Source organism: Toxotes jaculatrix, chromosome 18, assembly GCF_017976425.1.
Source record: "Toxotes jaculatrix isolate fToxJac2 chromosome 18, fToxJac2.pri, whole genome shotgun sequence".
Taxonomy (NCBI): Eukaryota; Metazoa; Chordata; class Actinopteri; family Toxotidae; genus Toxotes; species Toxotes jaculatrix.
Window position 1 is genome coordinate 11,184,789 of NC_054411.1, and position 16,871 is coordinate 11,201,659.

The 16,871-nt window shown below is 41.0% G+C and overlaps 1 protein-coding gene and 1 long non-coding RNA gene across 3 annotated transcripts; both read left to right on the plus strand.

The window, feature by feature from the left end:
• The first annotated feature begins 1,314 nt into the window (after positions 1-1,314).
• cbx8a (chromobox homolog 8a (Pc class homolog, Drosophila)) lies at positions 1,315-9,019 on the plus strand. 2 transcript variants are annotated; one of them, XR_005896351.1, is made up of 6 exons: positions 1,315-1,564; positions 1,689-1,732; positions 2,133-2,198; positions 2,626-2,692; positions 3,159-4,784; positions 8,991-9,019. XR_005896351.1 is itself a non-coding variant. In XM_041062882.1 (5 exons), exons 1-5 carry the CDS (start codon positions 1,496-1,498, stop codon positions 4,014-4,016), a joined length of 1,104 nt encoding a protein of 367 aa, XP_040918816.1. In that variant the 5' UTR covers positions 1,315-1,495; the 3' UTR covers positions 4,017-4,941. The 2 variants fall into 2 exon arrangements, 1 of the variants encoding a protein (XP_040918816.1); XM_041062882.1 differs by lacking the exon at positions 8,991-9,019 and having other exon boundaries at positions 3,159-4,941.
• A 615-nt stretch (positions 9,020-9,634) lies between these two features.
• LOC121198631 lies at positions 9,635-10,544 on the plus strand. The gene is made up of 3 exons (XR_005896354.1): positions 9,635-9,705; positions 10,347-10,429; positions 10,511-10,544. It is a non-coding gene; the product is annotated as an uncharacterized LOC121198631 (long non-coding RNA).
• The last annotated feature ends 6,327 nt before the right edge of the window (positions 10,545-16,871 follow it).

Genomic DNA, 16,871 nt, shown 5'->3' on the forward strand with positions numbered 1-16,871 from the left:
TACTGATTGTAGAAATACAGTTAGCTCTCAACATGTTCTGGTTTAAACCAGAGACAATTTAGCAAGTTCAAGGTGAAATTTAATTTCAGCCAAACAGCTGCGGAAGCACAACACGTAGGATGAAGTCCAGTGAGGCAGGTGAATTTACTCCCCAGCTTTTCCATTTTAGCAGTTTGCTTTTCCAAAAAATTAGGATTCATCCGGGACTTAAATTTGACAAACTCTAAAATGTCATTTAGCCCGTCAGAATAAAGTCTGTTACATGCTGTTCAAGTCAGTTCTGCGTGTAATTGAGGGAAGCAATCAAAAATGAAGTAGCTCGTTCTGGACCACATTTTCCGCTCAAGTCTTTTGGCTCCACAGCAGAACCTCGATTAAAAAAAAAAAAAAGCATGCGTGAATGTAGCGTTTCTGTCGGGAAATATCATTCGGAAAACGCTACAGACTGAGAAATAAAATGTAAAGTCTCTGGCATCCTAATTAAAAATCGACCGCAGTTTGAAAACTGCTTCAGTTTCTCTCGCTGCTTTCTGTTCATTAACATAATATCCGTGTATGCACAGCCTGCGCAACCTGCACAGACAATAGAAGACAGCGAGATGTTTTGCGGACAAATGCAGTGTGCTTAAAATCTTAATTTCACCACAATGCGCAATAGTCAATTTACGCATAGTACCGCTTTACAGCTCAGGCGCTCCTTTCTTTTGATTCTCAGCACCGTAAACCTGAACCATGAGAAAATGTAAATTAAACTGTGTTGTCGCGGATTATATTAAACATATTCTTTTAAATAATCCATGTGAACCTATGGGCCAATCAGCGTGTTTCTGAGGGTTAATCAGACCAGTAGGTTGCTACCTCACGCGTCCTCAAGTATAGGACACACGTCTGACCATTTATGGTTCCATTTGGTTCGACTTCTATGCAGAGACATTTATTTTTTAAGATATGAGCTTGAATTTTATTGCCGAATTATTATTAGTAGTATTTTTTATTTTTTATTTTTTATTTTTTAAACATATAAAGACTAAGTCACTGAGGTTTTGTGTACTGGGGCTGTTTTCGAGGGGGAAACGTTTGATCAAACTGGCCACTTTTCTCTCTCGTTGTTCGTTTGAATGCTTGTGAAATTAAACCATTATTTCCTTTACTTTGGACTGTTTGGACCCCCTCGGGGACCTCTGGGGTCCGTGGATCCGCTCCTGGGAGCCTCTGACTTTGCTTGCTCCACTGTGCCAGAGATTCCTGTACAGCAGCCAGAGCAGCGGGACTCCTCCCCTTCACTCAGAAACCCGGAGCACGTAGCAACAACTGAGCCAATGTGCTCCACCACGATCCGTCCTACCGACTGCGGTGCCTGGCAACAGAAAAAGACGTGATGACGTCCTCTTCAGATTGCGTATTATGGGATGTGCGAAATTAAACAACCCGAAGAGGACACGGGGAAGCCAAAAATAATAAAAGAGACAGAAATAAACGAGGTGCATGGTGAATCATGGAGCTCTCGGCTGTTGGTGAGAGCGTCTTCGCAGCCGAGTCCATCATTAAACGGCGAATCAGACGGGTATTCGCTGCTTTTTTTTCCCCCACCAGGCTGTCTCTCCACACCTATTACGCAACCATTTGTTTGTGCAGCGCCGACAGGCAATACTCTGATAACCTGAACCTATTACGGATCTGTTTTGCAGGGTCGTTGGGAATATCTCGTGAAATGGAAGGGCTGGTCTCAGAAGTGAGTATAATAGCCGAGGCTGGGAAGGACAGCGCTCCATCCTGGTCGCTCGTACAACTGCACCTCAGACTCTGTCGTTACTCAGCTCGTGGATGTTTTTATCCATTTCATCTGCTCTGTGTGCTGTAGTGCAGTGTGCTGTGTGTCCGGTGGCTTGCGTGCACCGGTCAGGGGTTGATAATGTCTAAGCTTCAGCCCGCTGGGATGTATTAAAGTCCACACTAGCTTTAGCAATGGCTGGGTTCACCATGCGTCACTATCCGCTACGTAGTCTGTAATTGCAGCGTACGCAGCAAGATTGCTTTGATAAAAGTATTACACCGCGTGTGTGTGCGCGGTGACATGTGATCCGCGCAATATATGGTGCCAAACACCTCTCCTCTTTGCCGTTGTGACTTAGGTACAGCACTTGGGAGCCGGAGGAAAACATTCTGGATGCACGACTCTTCGCTGCCTTCGAGGAGAGGTGAGGGTTTGACAGCGCAGCAGTAGGCCTCTCTGCAGAAACGAAATGGCACCGCGCTCTCTGCGCTACAAAAATGTCCGCATAAATAAGACATTCTGCTGTGGATTTTTAAATTAAAACCCTGCTTTTCGTAAAGGAAGTGGTGGCAGGTGTCTGCGGGATGTGATTGTGTATTTCCAGGTCAAATCGGTGCGAGATGTGATGTAGTTTTGGCATCACAAACGGGTTACCTGCTTTATTCTGACACATTTTTTATTTTAATTTAACTTCGTTGTGATAAAAACCGCCCTGAAAAGTGGGTCAATCTCGCCCCCAGTTACAAAGTTTCAGTTCAAGTTCCAAATTTAATTATAGACTAAAGAAGAGAAAAATGATAAAATAATTAATGTGTTGTGATGAGTCTTCACGTGATTTTTTTTTTCATCAGAGAGCGCGAAAGGGAGCTGTTCGGGCCGAAAAAGAGGGGACCCAAACCTGAAACATTTCTCTTGAAGGTGAGTTAATCTTTTCATTTCATCTCGCTTTTCTGGGGCGTGACTTAAATGTTAGGCCACAGATGATTAATCATTTGCACAATAGGACAACTACAGTTTTACTAATTTTGAAAGTGTTGGTATGTGTTTCACATTCACTTAAAACAACTGGTGGAATGACAATTGTAACCCAGAAGAAAATCTCTAATTTACCCCGTGATTTCCATGAGGTAAAGTTTGGTACAGTACATTTTAAACATCTTCAACACATTATATGTAAGTTCATAAGTTATTATATATGTGGCGTATTCTCCTTTTCATTGCCTTGCATTCTTTAAGAAAACACAAAACAACTTTAAGATGAGGCCTTGAACGTCCAGCGTGACCAAACAGCTGCTTCTCTTAAACCTTTGAATTTCCTCAGGAGACTTCAGATTTTCATCTCTGGGAAATCTCCTTTCATAAAGCTTATTTGCTTTGTCCTCAGGCCAAAGCCAAAGAAAAGACGTATGAGTTTAGAAGAGAGGCCCCCAGAGGGATCCAGGTTTCTTATCCCATCCCGGAGCCTGTCATAACACCAAGGGCCCGGGAGGGTTTACGCGCCGTGGTTCCCACAATCTTTCCACCGAGCGCGGTCAACAGAGGAGAAAGTGTCCACGTCAGACCACCAGAGCCAGAGAGGAGGCCCAGACCAACTCCACCGGCTGCTCTGACACTCCAGGAATCCGCCAGGTTCCCCAAAAAGAGAGGGCGCAAACCTAAGCTGCATTTACATTATGATAAAGATGACGGGAGCAGCTCAGCAGAGCCGGACACCAAGCGGAGCAGGTTACTGGAGGAGCCGGTGTCACACGGTCTGTCCAAAATGACCAGACGCCTGCATCACCACGGAGAGACGTCAGACCACAGCCTCATCCAGCTGACCAAGAGATTTCAGGAGGAGACCACGATAACACCCAAATCCTGCAGCGAGCAGAGACATTTGGGGGGCGCAGGCTTGTCTTACACCTGCGCCTTCAGTCCAGATGGGCGTAAAGGTGATCAGAGGGGGCACAGGACTAACTGTTTGAGCAGGATGTCTGTTCCTCAGCCCGGCAAGCTGAAGCACTCTGCAGAACACCGGAGCCATCAGGTGAGGGAGTACTGTCTGGTCCGGGAACAACCGGCTGTCATCTCCACAGAGTCCGAGCCCATCCATGATTCATCCGCGCGACCAGCCTCGTCCTGGACCCCCAGTTTCACCAACCTGGACACTGTGACCGTGACAGATGTCACCATGAACTTCTTGACAGTCACCATCAGAGAGAGCAGCACGGACAAAGGCTTTTTCAGAGATAAAAGATGAGTATGTGCGTTGGGTGTTTAGGTCAGTGGAGGCTAATATACGCCGAAATAATTGTTTAACAAGCTACTAACTAACAAGCCTACTGTAATACTATATTTTTTCTATGTAACTTTCAAAAGTGTACAAACAAATATTTAATACGCTGCTCAAAAAATAATAAAGAAAAGTGACATTGCACCTTTAAGAGGTTTTTTTTGTTCTGCTTAATATCACTGCACCTTGTTAAGATTATCCATGTACACAATAGCTAGTTTTCTGTTTTGTTTTGTTTTGTTTTGTTTTGTTTTTTTTTGTGCTATAAAACCGTGCAACCATGTTATCATAACAATCTTATTCAGCCATTGACTGTGACACTGTTCCCCAAATAAGATATGCTATAAAGTTGCTCACTGACATTTCTGTAAGTTTCATTTACAGTCATTACCGGTCATGTCTTTCAAAAAAAAAAAAAAGCCACGTCAAGGTTAAGTTATGAATAAGAGGTTCTAATCCCTTTTCCTCCCTTTTTATTCATACATATTATTAAGAACAGGCAACAGGAGCATGTCAAACAATCGAAATAGTCACAGCCACGTACAGTTTCTGATATTTGATTACAGGAAAATTAAAGTCCAACTTCATAATTTTCAGAATATCTAAATAAATTTTGTATGTATTTAACAAAGTATTGTGGTCTCCAAGACTAGTCTAAGTCCTTATCCAAAAAGGCTTAATTAGCCTGCGGGATATATATTTTTGTAAAGGCTTTTCTGTTCTGTTTTGCTCTGTGTTGGGGTCACGTTCAAAAAATGTGTGATAAATTCCTGCTGAGCAAGTTTCGGGTTTGTATGAATTATTCTTACAACGATTTGGAAAGAAATGAACACACGCGAGAGTGATAAAATGTGCTCATTTTGAACTGATTAAAAACAGATATTTTCCTGTGGTAGTTTTGTATGAGGAGCTTTCTTGTCACACGAGAATGCTGAAATACACATCAGCACCATCTTTACATTAGTATAACAAAAAAAAAAAACAAAACAAAAAAAAAAAAGTTTCGGCGACCCACTCCGGTTCCCTTCAAATAATGAAGGCCTGATGTCAGGGTGAAGAGGTCCCTGAATTCACTTGTTTAATATTTATTTGAATTTCCATCTTTTTAAAGTAGCATTAAAAAAAAAGCTGTGAACCATATCTCATGAGAATGAAAATATTCCTCAGAGTTGTGGTTCTTCTTTGGGCCTAACTGCAAATTGAAACCTACAAAGCATGTTCTTGTTTCATTATCACCACCGCCGTCTTCATTATCACCACCGCTGCTGTTTACTCTACGCGGTCAAATTACGCATGGAGAGACTCGAGTTAGGCCTCAAGGCGCATGACGGAGTCAGTTTATTTTGACCACTTTAATTTTATTCAACCAAAGACACCCTAGATGATTGTAAGGATATCACATAATGACATCAGTGAGCCATTTAACTGTTTTATGGACATGAACACTGACAAACACAGAAGCTCCCCACTCTGTGACCCCTTTAGGTGAACAGTGATCTATAATTTAATTTTCTCCTATTAACACGTTAAATGCTCCATTTTTTTAAAATGATTTAAGATTACTCAGAGGCTGGGATTTTTCCCCCATCAACGACAGCGTTTTCTGACAGGAAACAATTTGCATCACCTTGGTCCATTAGGCCTACAGTATATGAAGGACCCAGACTGCACTGTGCCAATGAGAGGCCACTTCTTTCAGGCACAAAGCCTCCATTCATGTGACTTTGCTTTGTCTCCCTGGAACACATGACCCAATCTGACCATCCGGTACTGTAAAAGAACTCCTTCTGGTTTCTGGCTTACGAATGGTCATTTTAAATGCAACACCACTGCAATATTAAAACTGTGCATAGGCTATCTAACTTTGGTATTGTAGTTTAATGGTAAATGTAGGTGAAGCACGATTTTCTAGAGATGCACTTTGAAACAAAATAATAAAAAATACACTCATCATCTCATAGAGCGATGTCAGTCATAACAATCCATTCATTCCTAGAAATTTTGCGAATGTAAGTGTATTGTGGTGATACGTGATTATGTTCAAGATCTCTTTAAGATTTAGTGACGAAGGTTTTCCCTTCAGCTGAGGCAACATCTGGCCGATCTCTTCATATGAGTGTAATTTAGTCGACGACAAACCCATCAAAAAAGCTGAACTCCTTGATCCGATGCTCCGTGGGGACTGGGATAGGCTGTACACAAGCCCCGAGAGAAGCTGCAGCCATCAGCCTCTCACATTGGCCTGCACGGTTACGGTCCACAGTTTACCTCCACAAGATGTCGCCACCAGCAAGACCTTGAAATGGTGCCAAATTGTTTTTTGTTTTGTTTTTTTGTTTTTTGCTTTTTTGTGCACAAAGACCCTGTAGGTTAAAATGAAGTGAAACCACTCATACTTAGTTTGATTAGTCTCATGCCAGTTTGCATTCATCTGTAATATTAACGGCTGTTGAGATACAGCTTCCTCCTGCTGTGAGTTTCTACGGGCTGGAAAAGCCTCCAGCAGACGAGTTTTCTTTCCAGATGTGAGGGGACTGTGCGCTGCACCATTCTGCCGCTAGATGAAGCCCAAACACAGAAACATAGACACCTATTTACTTTTTCATTTTCAATTTTCTTTATTTCTTCGTTTTTGTTTTTTGTTCTTTTTTTTTTAAAGTTCGCCTTTCTGTACAGATGTCCTCTGCTGATATTAAAAAAAAAATAAAACGAGTGCTTATTTGATTTTCGTTTTAAAATACAAAAAACTAAATTGAAATACAAGGCATTTTAATTTTTTTGAGGGTCTGAAGGGAGTCGTAGAAATTTAAAAATTACTTCGACTTTTTTTTCTACTTGGCGTAACAAAATACAAACTCACGAAGAGGCAGAAACGTGTCCATCCGGTCTTGTGTCCAGAGACCGGATGTTATCATTGTTTTCTTCTCATTTTATTTAATGGAGACCTGCTGCCTGCCACCGGCTGCAGGATTTTCGCCACCTACTGTTCTTTATTTATAATAATCTCGCGTTTGGCCGAACGGCAGAATCCAGCGACCAGGAAGAAGAAGATAGCCTAGTTCCTGTCAGAGGGGTGCGCCCAACCAAAATGTCCTTGGAACTTTACAGCCAGATTATTTTACCCATGACTAAACAAGGCCTTTCTTCTGTAGAAATCTCTGCACGAAAATTTTGTGCTGCAGTTTAATGGGACTGCCCGACACGCATTTGGAGTTGGAGTTGGCGAAAGCCATAGCTGAGGTATGAATCTCGTTGTGCTACAGATGTAATTTTATGCCCATTCATCGCTACTGCAAGGAATCACTGGTATCCTTATTGGTGCAAGCATGTTCAGTCTGATTGGATGTTGTGTTATTCCCTGCATCAGAAGTCTCATTGTAAGGTCTATTGATAGGTCAGTCACACACCAGATGGCCTCTCTGGCTGAGACTCGTCCAACTGATATATTTACTCATTGCATTCCTCCTCTTTATGATGATGATGATGATGTTGATGTTGATGTTTTGAGTTTTTGTGTTTTCCCCCAACTTACTATCAGCCTAAGGACGTCTGTGTCCTACAAAAATAGATAAATGCATATTTTCACATATATCAGCTAATGATGTGTCTACTTAAACCTAAAGGAATGTAGTCAGTGATGATATGATAAATTTGTATATACTTTAGTGTGACAGACAGTTACTGTCTAAAGAATTTTATTTCACTTCTCATCAGGAAGAAAGTATTTTTACACCACACTTATATACATGTTGTCTGTGATAAAGGATATGAGAAAGCTCTGTAGATTCAAACAAAAAGGGTTTTGTTAAAGCTCAAGGCCTTAGATAATTTGGAGCAGCTCCTTCAGCGGCAGACTTAGACATCCACAATGTAGGAAGGAGTGCTACCGCAGGTCCTTCATTCCCTCTGCTGTCAGACTGTACAACTCAACTGTTTGGTTGTAAACGGGTCTGGTCTAACATTTCATTTGTCCATGTGGGACTGTACATATATATATTTATATATATATGTGTGTGTGTGTGTATACATATGTTTTTTTTCTCTCTCCCACAGGATCCTACTCTTCACCCCTCCATCATCATGTAAATTTGTACATTGCCAGTTTTTACTGTTTTTGTATTTTGTGTACTGGTTTTTTGTAACTTTACTTTCTTTGTTCTTTAGATTGTAAATACTATTTTTTTGCACATTGTTCCTTTTACTTGAATCTTATGCACACTTCTGCACTTTATCCTTTTCTTTTTTCCTGTTTTTGCTTGTGAGCTGCCTAACAAGTGAATTTCCCCACTGTGGGATCAATAAAGTGCTATCTTATCTTATCTTATGTCAGTTAAATTCTGTTGAGCAGGTTCACTTTCTGTGTCCGTGGCTTGTAGGCCATTCTTGTCGCCTATGTTTGATGTCTTTTAATGAGCTTTTATTTGTTTTGAGTTCTTTATTATGTGTAAAAGTCCAAATAAACTCTGTCGTGTTTCCTCTTTTGATTGAACTGTTTTGCAGACACATTTCCCAATGAGGACTGTTGAATGGAGTTGACAGTTTTACTCTGCATGAACTGAAACAATAAGACATGCCTCATGAACCTTAAACACTAATAAAAGTGAAATCAAGTGAGCCCTTCCTACTGAGAGCTCACTCTGTGTGTATGCGTGGAACAAAAACATAATTGGAGATTTTGCTGAGTAATTGTGATGGGAAGGCCACAGGTGACACACCTTTGAAAGAAATTCACTATGGCCCGTTTGAAGTACGGAACTTTTGGTAAACTTCATATTGTAACATGGTTATAATGGCCATGTTGGAAGTCAGTTAACAGCAGATTCACTGGTTGCTTTTGAACACACCATGTGACATATATATATATGTATATAGTTTGCGTTATCCAGATTCACATTGACCCATTGCACCATTGCACTATTGGTATTTGTGGGGGGAAAAAAGTTGTTCTGTTGGTTGTGTTGTTGCTCTGTAGTGCCTGAGAGCAAAGGAAAACGGAAGTCAAATTCCTTGTTTGTATGCAGAAATTTGGCCAATAAAACTGATTCTGACTGAAGTCTTTAATGCATAAAGCCATGGAGTCAGACTGAAAGTGAACCCCTGGCAATTTGTGATCATTTCAAACACCTGTTCTGTGCTGGACCCCCATTCAGACGTTACTGCTGCTTTATGAGGGCAGTCACCGCAGGTCCCTCCTACCACTTCACCCATTGGTCCCGTCCAATCAGAGTCCAGTTTGAGCCGCGCCAAAACTCAGTCGCACCTGTTGCCCATGCGCTAATCAAGCCCATGTGACCGGGGAGGAGAGGGCTCAGCCAATAGCAGGGCAAAATTTTATGTTAGGTGCGGCTTATAAGGCGTCCGGTGACGCTGGCTCGAGTTTGCCGTGGAGTATGGGATACGTCGGTAACGTTCTACTTTGTCCAAGCTCTTTGTCTGGTGAGTGGATTGAAGTGAAATCGTTACCTGTAGACAGAGGAAGCCTGAGTGTTCATGTTTAACGGGTTATTTGTCATTGTACTTTCTGGTGTACAGTGAAAGCTGTGGCTGAGAGCAGAGAGACAATTCAGGCCTAGTGGGGCTGGAACTTCGGCGTGAGCCCGAGGCGGTTCACGTGTCCGGAGCAATCCAGAGGAAAAATAGCCGACGTGGACGTCAGGTAAGGCCCACGCAGAACGTTTAAAATGCAAAGCTTGAGTCGATTTGAGACCGCAGGACGGTAGAAGGGATTCAGCGGAGCAGCCGTGACCATTTGGGAGAGTGCACCGCGCTTGGCTTCGCATATCGGCTCTACACTTTGTGTGTGTGTGTGTGTGTGTGTGTGTGTGTGCGTGTGTGTGCGCGTGTGCGTGTGTGTGCGTGCGTGCGTGCACAGACAGACAGAGACAGATCTGAGTTTTGGAGGTGCAAGCTTGTGTCTTTAGCTCGGTTGAGATGGGCTTTGCAACCAGTATAGCTTGACTGGCCAAGTGTTGGCAAGGCTTAGTTGTGGATGGATTCAGTGTGTGGAAGGCGCTCGGGCCTGCTTAGATTTGGAGCCCACATTTGCTATTGCTGGGCCGTTTTGTCAGTGTTGGTATGTGGAAGCATATATGCAGTTGTGATCTGGACACAACTGTGTGTATGTGGAAGCCTATCGGCAGATGGTTTTGGCAGCATGGGTTGAGTTGCGTGTTGTGTTGTCAGGCTTAATTGTGGGTAGTTGGTAGGTAGGCCCTCAGCTGCACCTTGAAGTGTTTCTGAATGTTTAAAATTCCAGGTTTAATATCCAAAGCCTGTGTGTGGGTTCTTTCTCTGCAGGAAGGATGAGCTGCTCCAGAGGATCATCAGAGAGTAAGAGAAAGCACATAAGCCCAGGTAGGCCCCTTGCTGCATGATGAATTGTAAGATGTTTTAACTTCCAGAGTTTGACTTGCCTAATACCAATGGCTAATGTTGACTGTGTTTCTTTGTGTGTTGTGCAGGGTGGAGGAGCTGCTGATCCAGAGAACCATGAGGATGCATGTTGCCAATACTGCTCAATGTTTCTACACTGAAGGATTCATTTGTGCACACTCCCCAGCAACTGTGTGTGTACTGCATCTCAGTGGAAGACCTGGGGGGAAAAAACCTCAAGGACTCATCAATCACAGTGGTCACGTCACTGTAGGCCTGCTGAAGCAGGGATGGAACCACTGTCTCAATGCTTTTGCTTCGAAAGATGGATACTGTGTCCAGCATAACAACACTAGTTGTGCAGAATGGAAGAGCTGCTCAAGAGGACCATGAGAAGATGCATGTTAGCCAGTGTTGCTCAATGTTTCTGCATTGAAGGATTCAGTTGTATCTTGTTTTTTTTTGTTTTTTTTTTGTTTTTTTTTTGTGTCCATCAGGTGGCTGCATCTGGCTGAGTGGGTTACCAGCTTGGATGAGGCTGTGACCAGTGTTTAGCCCTGTTGCAAAATCTTTTTGCAGTTTTTTTTTTTCTTTTTTTTAATTGCTGCAGGTGGGCGGAGCTCATCCAGAGGACCCTTTGAGACCAGGTGCATGAAGGCCACATTGTGCAGTGTTTCTCCCAGTACACATGTATGCATCCATGTCTGAGTGTGAGAATGTGTCTATTAAAATTAGAAAGAAGGAAGTGCCTGCTTTTGTCTTTAATGCACTTTAGATGGGGCTTAGATCAGTTCTGGGGGGGCACTGGGTTCCAACTAGGTTTAGAGTCTGCATTTGCTATTTCTAGGCTGTTGCATCAGTGCATCAGTATGTGGAAACACATTCTGCAGTTGTGATCCGGACATAACTGTATATGTGCGGGCGCCCATCAGCAGGTAGTGTTGGAAGCACAGGCTGTATTGTTTAGTATTGTCAGGCTTAGTTGTGGGTATTTGTCACTATATAGATGGCACTGGGGTCAGTGTGGGTTTAGTGTGTGTGAGTCATAGTTGGTGCTTGATGTAGAATGAAACTTATACATGCATTAATGTCTCCTTGTTTCTTTCTGGGTGCAGCTGCAGCTGGAAATGAAATAAAAATATTACAAGTTCAACCACTGACTTGATTAGTATCCAAAACCAATGTGTTTGTGTTTTTCAGCAGAAGGGCGGAGCTGAGTGAGAGGACTATTTGAGACCAGGTGAGCAAGAGCCTCATTGTAGTCTTTCTACACTTATGCATTCACTAATTTTATGCTTCTTGTGTGTGAGTGTTGTAGGTGTATGTGGGGTGGAGCCAGTGAAGGTGCTGCTGGTGAGGATAGAGCGCCATCATGTGGGAGTGAGGGACACACCGCAGCTGTTGTGTGTTGTCAGAGCTCTTTGTGGTAAGTGGATTAAAAAAAAAAAAAAAAAAAAATATCAAGGGCTATTTCAAAGGTGGTTTGTGTGCTGATGCTTCCTGTTTGCTTCTCTTGCAGGATGGCAGAGCTTATTTGGAGGGCCATGAGAGACCAGGTGAGACGTTGCCTGTTGGTAACATTGTTTAGTGTTTCTACACATATGCATGCATTAATTTCTCTGTGTGTCTGAGTGTGCGAGCGTTGGAAGTGCAGTCTTGTCTTCAACTCAGTTTAGATGGGCTTTGTTCTGTGTCCATGTGTTTTGGAGTTTGGGTCTGGCTGAGTACTGTCAATGCTTAGTTGTGGATGGATTCAGTGCATGTGAAAAGCTTTGAGGTCAGTGTAGGTTTAGAGTGTTTGTGGTTGTGTCAGTGTTGTCTGTAGGTGGAAGCATATATGCAGTTGTGATCCGGACACAACTGTGTATAAGTGGAAGCCTTTGGGCAGATAGTGTTGGAAGTGTGTAGCTGAGTGTTGTCAGGCTTATTTGTGGTTATCTGTCAGTGTAGATTTAGTGTGTGTGTTAGATGTAGTTGGCTCTTAATGTAGATGCTGTTTTTTGTTGATGGAGCTGTGTAGCTAGGTGTTTAAGTCTTGTGCTTAGGCCTGTAGGTGTGAGTCTGTATGTGGCTGTTTAGCAGGTTGAAGATTGGCATGAAGGTCATGGAGGAGGTCACAGTCAAAGTGGAGCTCAGTTAGGCCTCCTGCTGCATCTGGAGGTTTTGCAAAATGCAAGGTTAGACTTTTTCTTTCTTCCTGTGGCTCATGTTTAGTTTCTTTGTGCATTGTGCAGGATGGAGCAGCTGATCAAGAGGACCACGAGAGACAAGGTAAGAGCAAGCATGTTGGTCAACACTGCTCAGTCTTTTGTTTTGTTTGTGTTTTTTTGTTTGTTTTTTTGTTTTGTTTTTTACATTTAAGTGTTCGTTTGTGTCTCACTGTCTCAATTTCTGTCTTAAATTCAGGAAGTGTTGGATCAGAGGCAGTTGGTGTGTGTCCTGGGCCATGAAGAGGAAGAATTGTATAGAGTTTTCTCTCCTGTTGGGTTGTGGAGGGTGTGTTAGCAAATAAAGGCTTGACTTGTACCCAGTGGCAGTTGTCTGTGCTTATTTTGTGATGTACAAACTGATTTCAGGGCTGCATGGAGTTTGGAGAATGTGCCATGTTAAAACTCAGTGACTGGCTCCACACTTTAGGTTAACATTTCAGCCTTAGGTTTAGGACTTTTAGTTAATTCTTTGTTTAAATGGCTAGAGTCATCTGTGAGGACTGTCAGTATAAATGTAGTTGTAATATTTTGAGTTGTAGGTAACAGAAAATTTTTAGACAACTAGTTAATATGCAAGTGAAACAGCACAGGCTGTGCTGTGTGGATGCCAGATTCTCAGGTTTTAAACTGTGAGATGTTAGATGTACCACTTCGGCTTGACAATTTTACAAGCTCTTGGTTTAAACAGACCAAACCTAAGTTAACTGTATGCTTTGGCTGTTGGCCTGTGGTATCTGGGTGCCATAGTGTAAGAGTTTAAACTGAGGTGTTGAATGCAATAGTAAGACCTATGGGTAACCGTTAGCTGTACCACTTTGACTTTAGACATGAGTTGAACAAGTAAATGTGTGTGTAATAGTTGGCTTTATATGTCTGACTTGTTTGGTATGACCACATGTTTGTTGTAGTTTGGCACTGTGAACTTTAGACTGGTGTGTGGACGCCAGGCTGAGTTTAAACCGAGATGTGATCGAGTGACAAATGTTCAGTGTTTTTACACATATCCATTAATGTGTCTCTCTTTCCAGTTGTATGTGGCTGAGTGGTGCTCTGGCTTGGATGAGGCCATATCCAGGGTGGAGTTCAGGTACGCCCCCTGCTGAATGTGTAGCAGAATGTTTAAAATAGGTTTGACTGTACCTATATCTGATGTAGAGTGTGTTTGTCCTGTGCAGGATGGAGGAGGTGATCCAGAGGACCACAAGAAGCAAGGTGAGAGCAAGCATGTTTGTCAGTGTTTCTACAGATATGCATGCATTAATTTCTGTGTGTGTGTCTGAGCGTGCGAGCGTTTGAAGTGCAGGCTTGTCTTCAACTCAGTTCAGATGGGCTTTGTTCTGTAGCCACGTGCATTGGAGTTTGGGTCTGGCTGAGTATTGTCAAGGCTTAGTTGTGGATGGATTCAGTGCGTGTGAAAAGCATTGGGGTCAGTGTAGGTTTAGAGTGTTTGTGGGTGTGTCAGTGTTGTCTGTAGGTGGAAGCATACATGGTGTTGTGATCCGGAAACAACTGTATATGTGGAAGCTTATGGGTGATAGATAGTGTTGGAAGTGCGGGCTGAAGTGTGTAGCTGAGTGTTGTCAGGCTTAGTTGTGGTTATTTGTCAGTGTAGGTTTACTGTTTGTGTGTGTGTGTGTGTGTGTGTGTTAGATGTAGTTGGCTCTTGATGTAGAGGCTGTCAATAGTTGTATCTTGTTGATGGAGCTGTGTGGCTAGGTCAACATCGCTCAGTCTTTTTTTTTTTTTTACATTTAAGGGTTCATTTGTGTCTCACTGTCTCTGTTTCTGTTTTCAGTTCAGAAAGCGTCGGGTCAGAGGCAGTTGGTGTGTGTCCTGGGCCATGAAGGGGAAGAATTGCATCTGGGGTTTTGAAGGGTGTTTGCTTTATTTGTATCCAATGGCAGTTGTCTGCTTGTTGGCTGTGCTTATTTTGCAATGTACGAACTGATTTTGAGGCTGCGCGGAGACTGTGTTTAATCTTGGTGACTGACTCCACACTTATACATACATACAAGTCTACAAGTACAAAGTGATGTAGGACATAATTACACCGCTGTGCATTTAATTTCTTTTTATGGTTATTCTATATATTCTATATTTTATCTTTTTTTTTTGCCTTTTTTTTTTTTTTAGCTTATTTGTTACTTTATATCTTTTTTCTTGTTGTTTGTGGTTATTCTGTATATTCTATATTTAATTTTCTAAGCTTATTTGTTACTTTATATTTCTCTAGTTTCTTGTGAAATGTTGTGTTTTTTTATGTTTATGCTGCTGTAACAACTAAATTTCCCTCCCGGGATCAATAAAGTATTATCTTTATGACTGAAAAGGTGTACTGGACATTCACTGATGTAAACATATCTTCTGTTTAAATGAGTCATATGGTCATTTGAATTGATTCATCTTGTAGCAATGCGTATGTGGTTTAAACATTCTGCCAAGCTCGCAGGTGCAGGAAAGCGCCTACCTGGGCTCCACTTTGACCGTGACCACCTCCATAAAAAAAAGTCAGAATTTAGAATGGCCTCAAAATATGCAAAAAAAAAGTCAGTATAGTAGGGCTTCAAAATAGGCCAAAAAAAGGTCTATTTTGCCGATTGTGACGCCTTACTATACTATGACCATTTTTATGACATTTTAAGGCCAAAAAAAATGTTGACTCTTTTTGGCCGATCTTGACGCCTTACTATACTATGACGTTTTTTATGACATTTTGAGGTCAAAATTTTCTTTTACTGTTTGGCCGAAAAAAACGCCTTACTATACTATGACGTTTTTTATGACATTTTGAGGTCAAAAAAAATTTTGACTTTTTTTGGCCGAAAAAAAGGCCTTACTATACTATGACGTTTTTATGACATTTTGAGGTCAAAAAAAATTTTGACATTTTTTGGCCGAAAAAAACGCCTTACTATACTATGACGTTTTTTATGACATTTTGAGGTCAAAAAAATTTTGACTTTTTTTGGCCGAAAAAAACGCCTTACTATACTATAACGTTTTTTATGACATTTTGAGGTCAGAAAAATTTTTGACTTTTTTTGCCCGAAAAAAAGGCCTTACTATACTATGACGTTTTTTATGACATTTTGAGGTCAAAAATTTTTTTAATTTTTTTGGCCGATTTTGAAGCTTTACTATACTATGACGTTTTTTATGACATTTTGAGGTCAAAAATTTTTTTGACTTTTTTTGACCGAAAAAAACGCCTTACTATACTATGACGTTTTTTATGACATTTTGAGGTCAAAAATTTTTTTTTACTTTTTTTGGCCGAAAAAAACGCCTTACTATACTATGACGTTTTTTATGACATTTTGAGGTCAAAAAATTTTTTGACTTTTTTTGGCCGATTTTGACGCCTTACTATACTATGACGTTTTTTATGACATTTTGAGGTCAAAAAAATTTTGACTTTTTTTGCCCGAAAAAAACGCCATACTATACTATGACGTTTTTTATGACATTTTGAGGTCAAAAAAAATTTTGACTTATTTGTCCGAAAAAAACGCCATACTATACTATGACGTTTTTTATGACATTTTGAGGTCAAAATTTTTTTTGACTTTTTTTGCCCGAAAAAAACGCCATACTATACTATGACGTTTTTTATGACATTTTGAGGTCGAAAAAAATTTAGACTTTTTTTGCCCGAAAAAAACGCCTTACTATACTATGACCTTTTTTATGACATTTTGAGGTCAAAAAAATTTTTGACTTTTTTTGACCGAAAAAAAAAACGCCTTACTATACTATGACGTTTTTTATGACATTTTGAGGTCAAAAATTTTTTTGACTTTTTTTGACCGAAAAAAACGCCTTACTATACTATGACGTTTTTTATGACATTTTGAGGTCAAAAAAATTTTTGACTTTTTTTGACCGAAAAAAACGCCTTACTATACTATGACGTTTTTTATGACATTTTGAGGTCAAAAATTTTTTTGACTTTTTTTGACCGAAAAAAACGCCTTACTATACTATGACGTTTTTTATGACATTTTGAGGTCAAAAAAAATTTTTGACTTTTTTTGGCCGATTTTGACACCTTACTATACTATGACGTTTTTTATGACATTTTGAGGTAAAAAAAAATTTGGACTTTTTTTGGCCGATTTTGACGCCTTACTATACTATGACGTTTTTTATGACATTTTGAGGTCAAAAATTTTTTGGACTTTTTTTGGCCGATTTTGACGCCTTACTATACTATGACGTTTTTTATGACATTTTGAGGTCA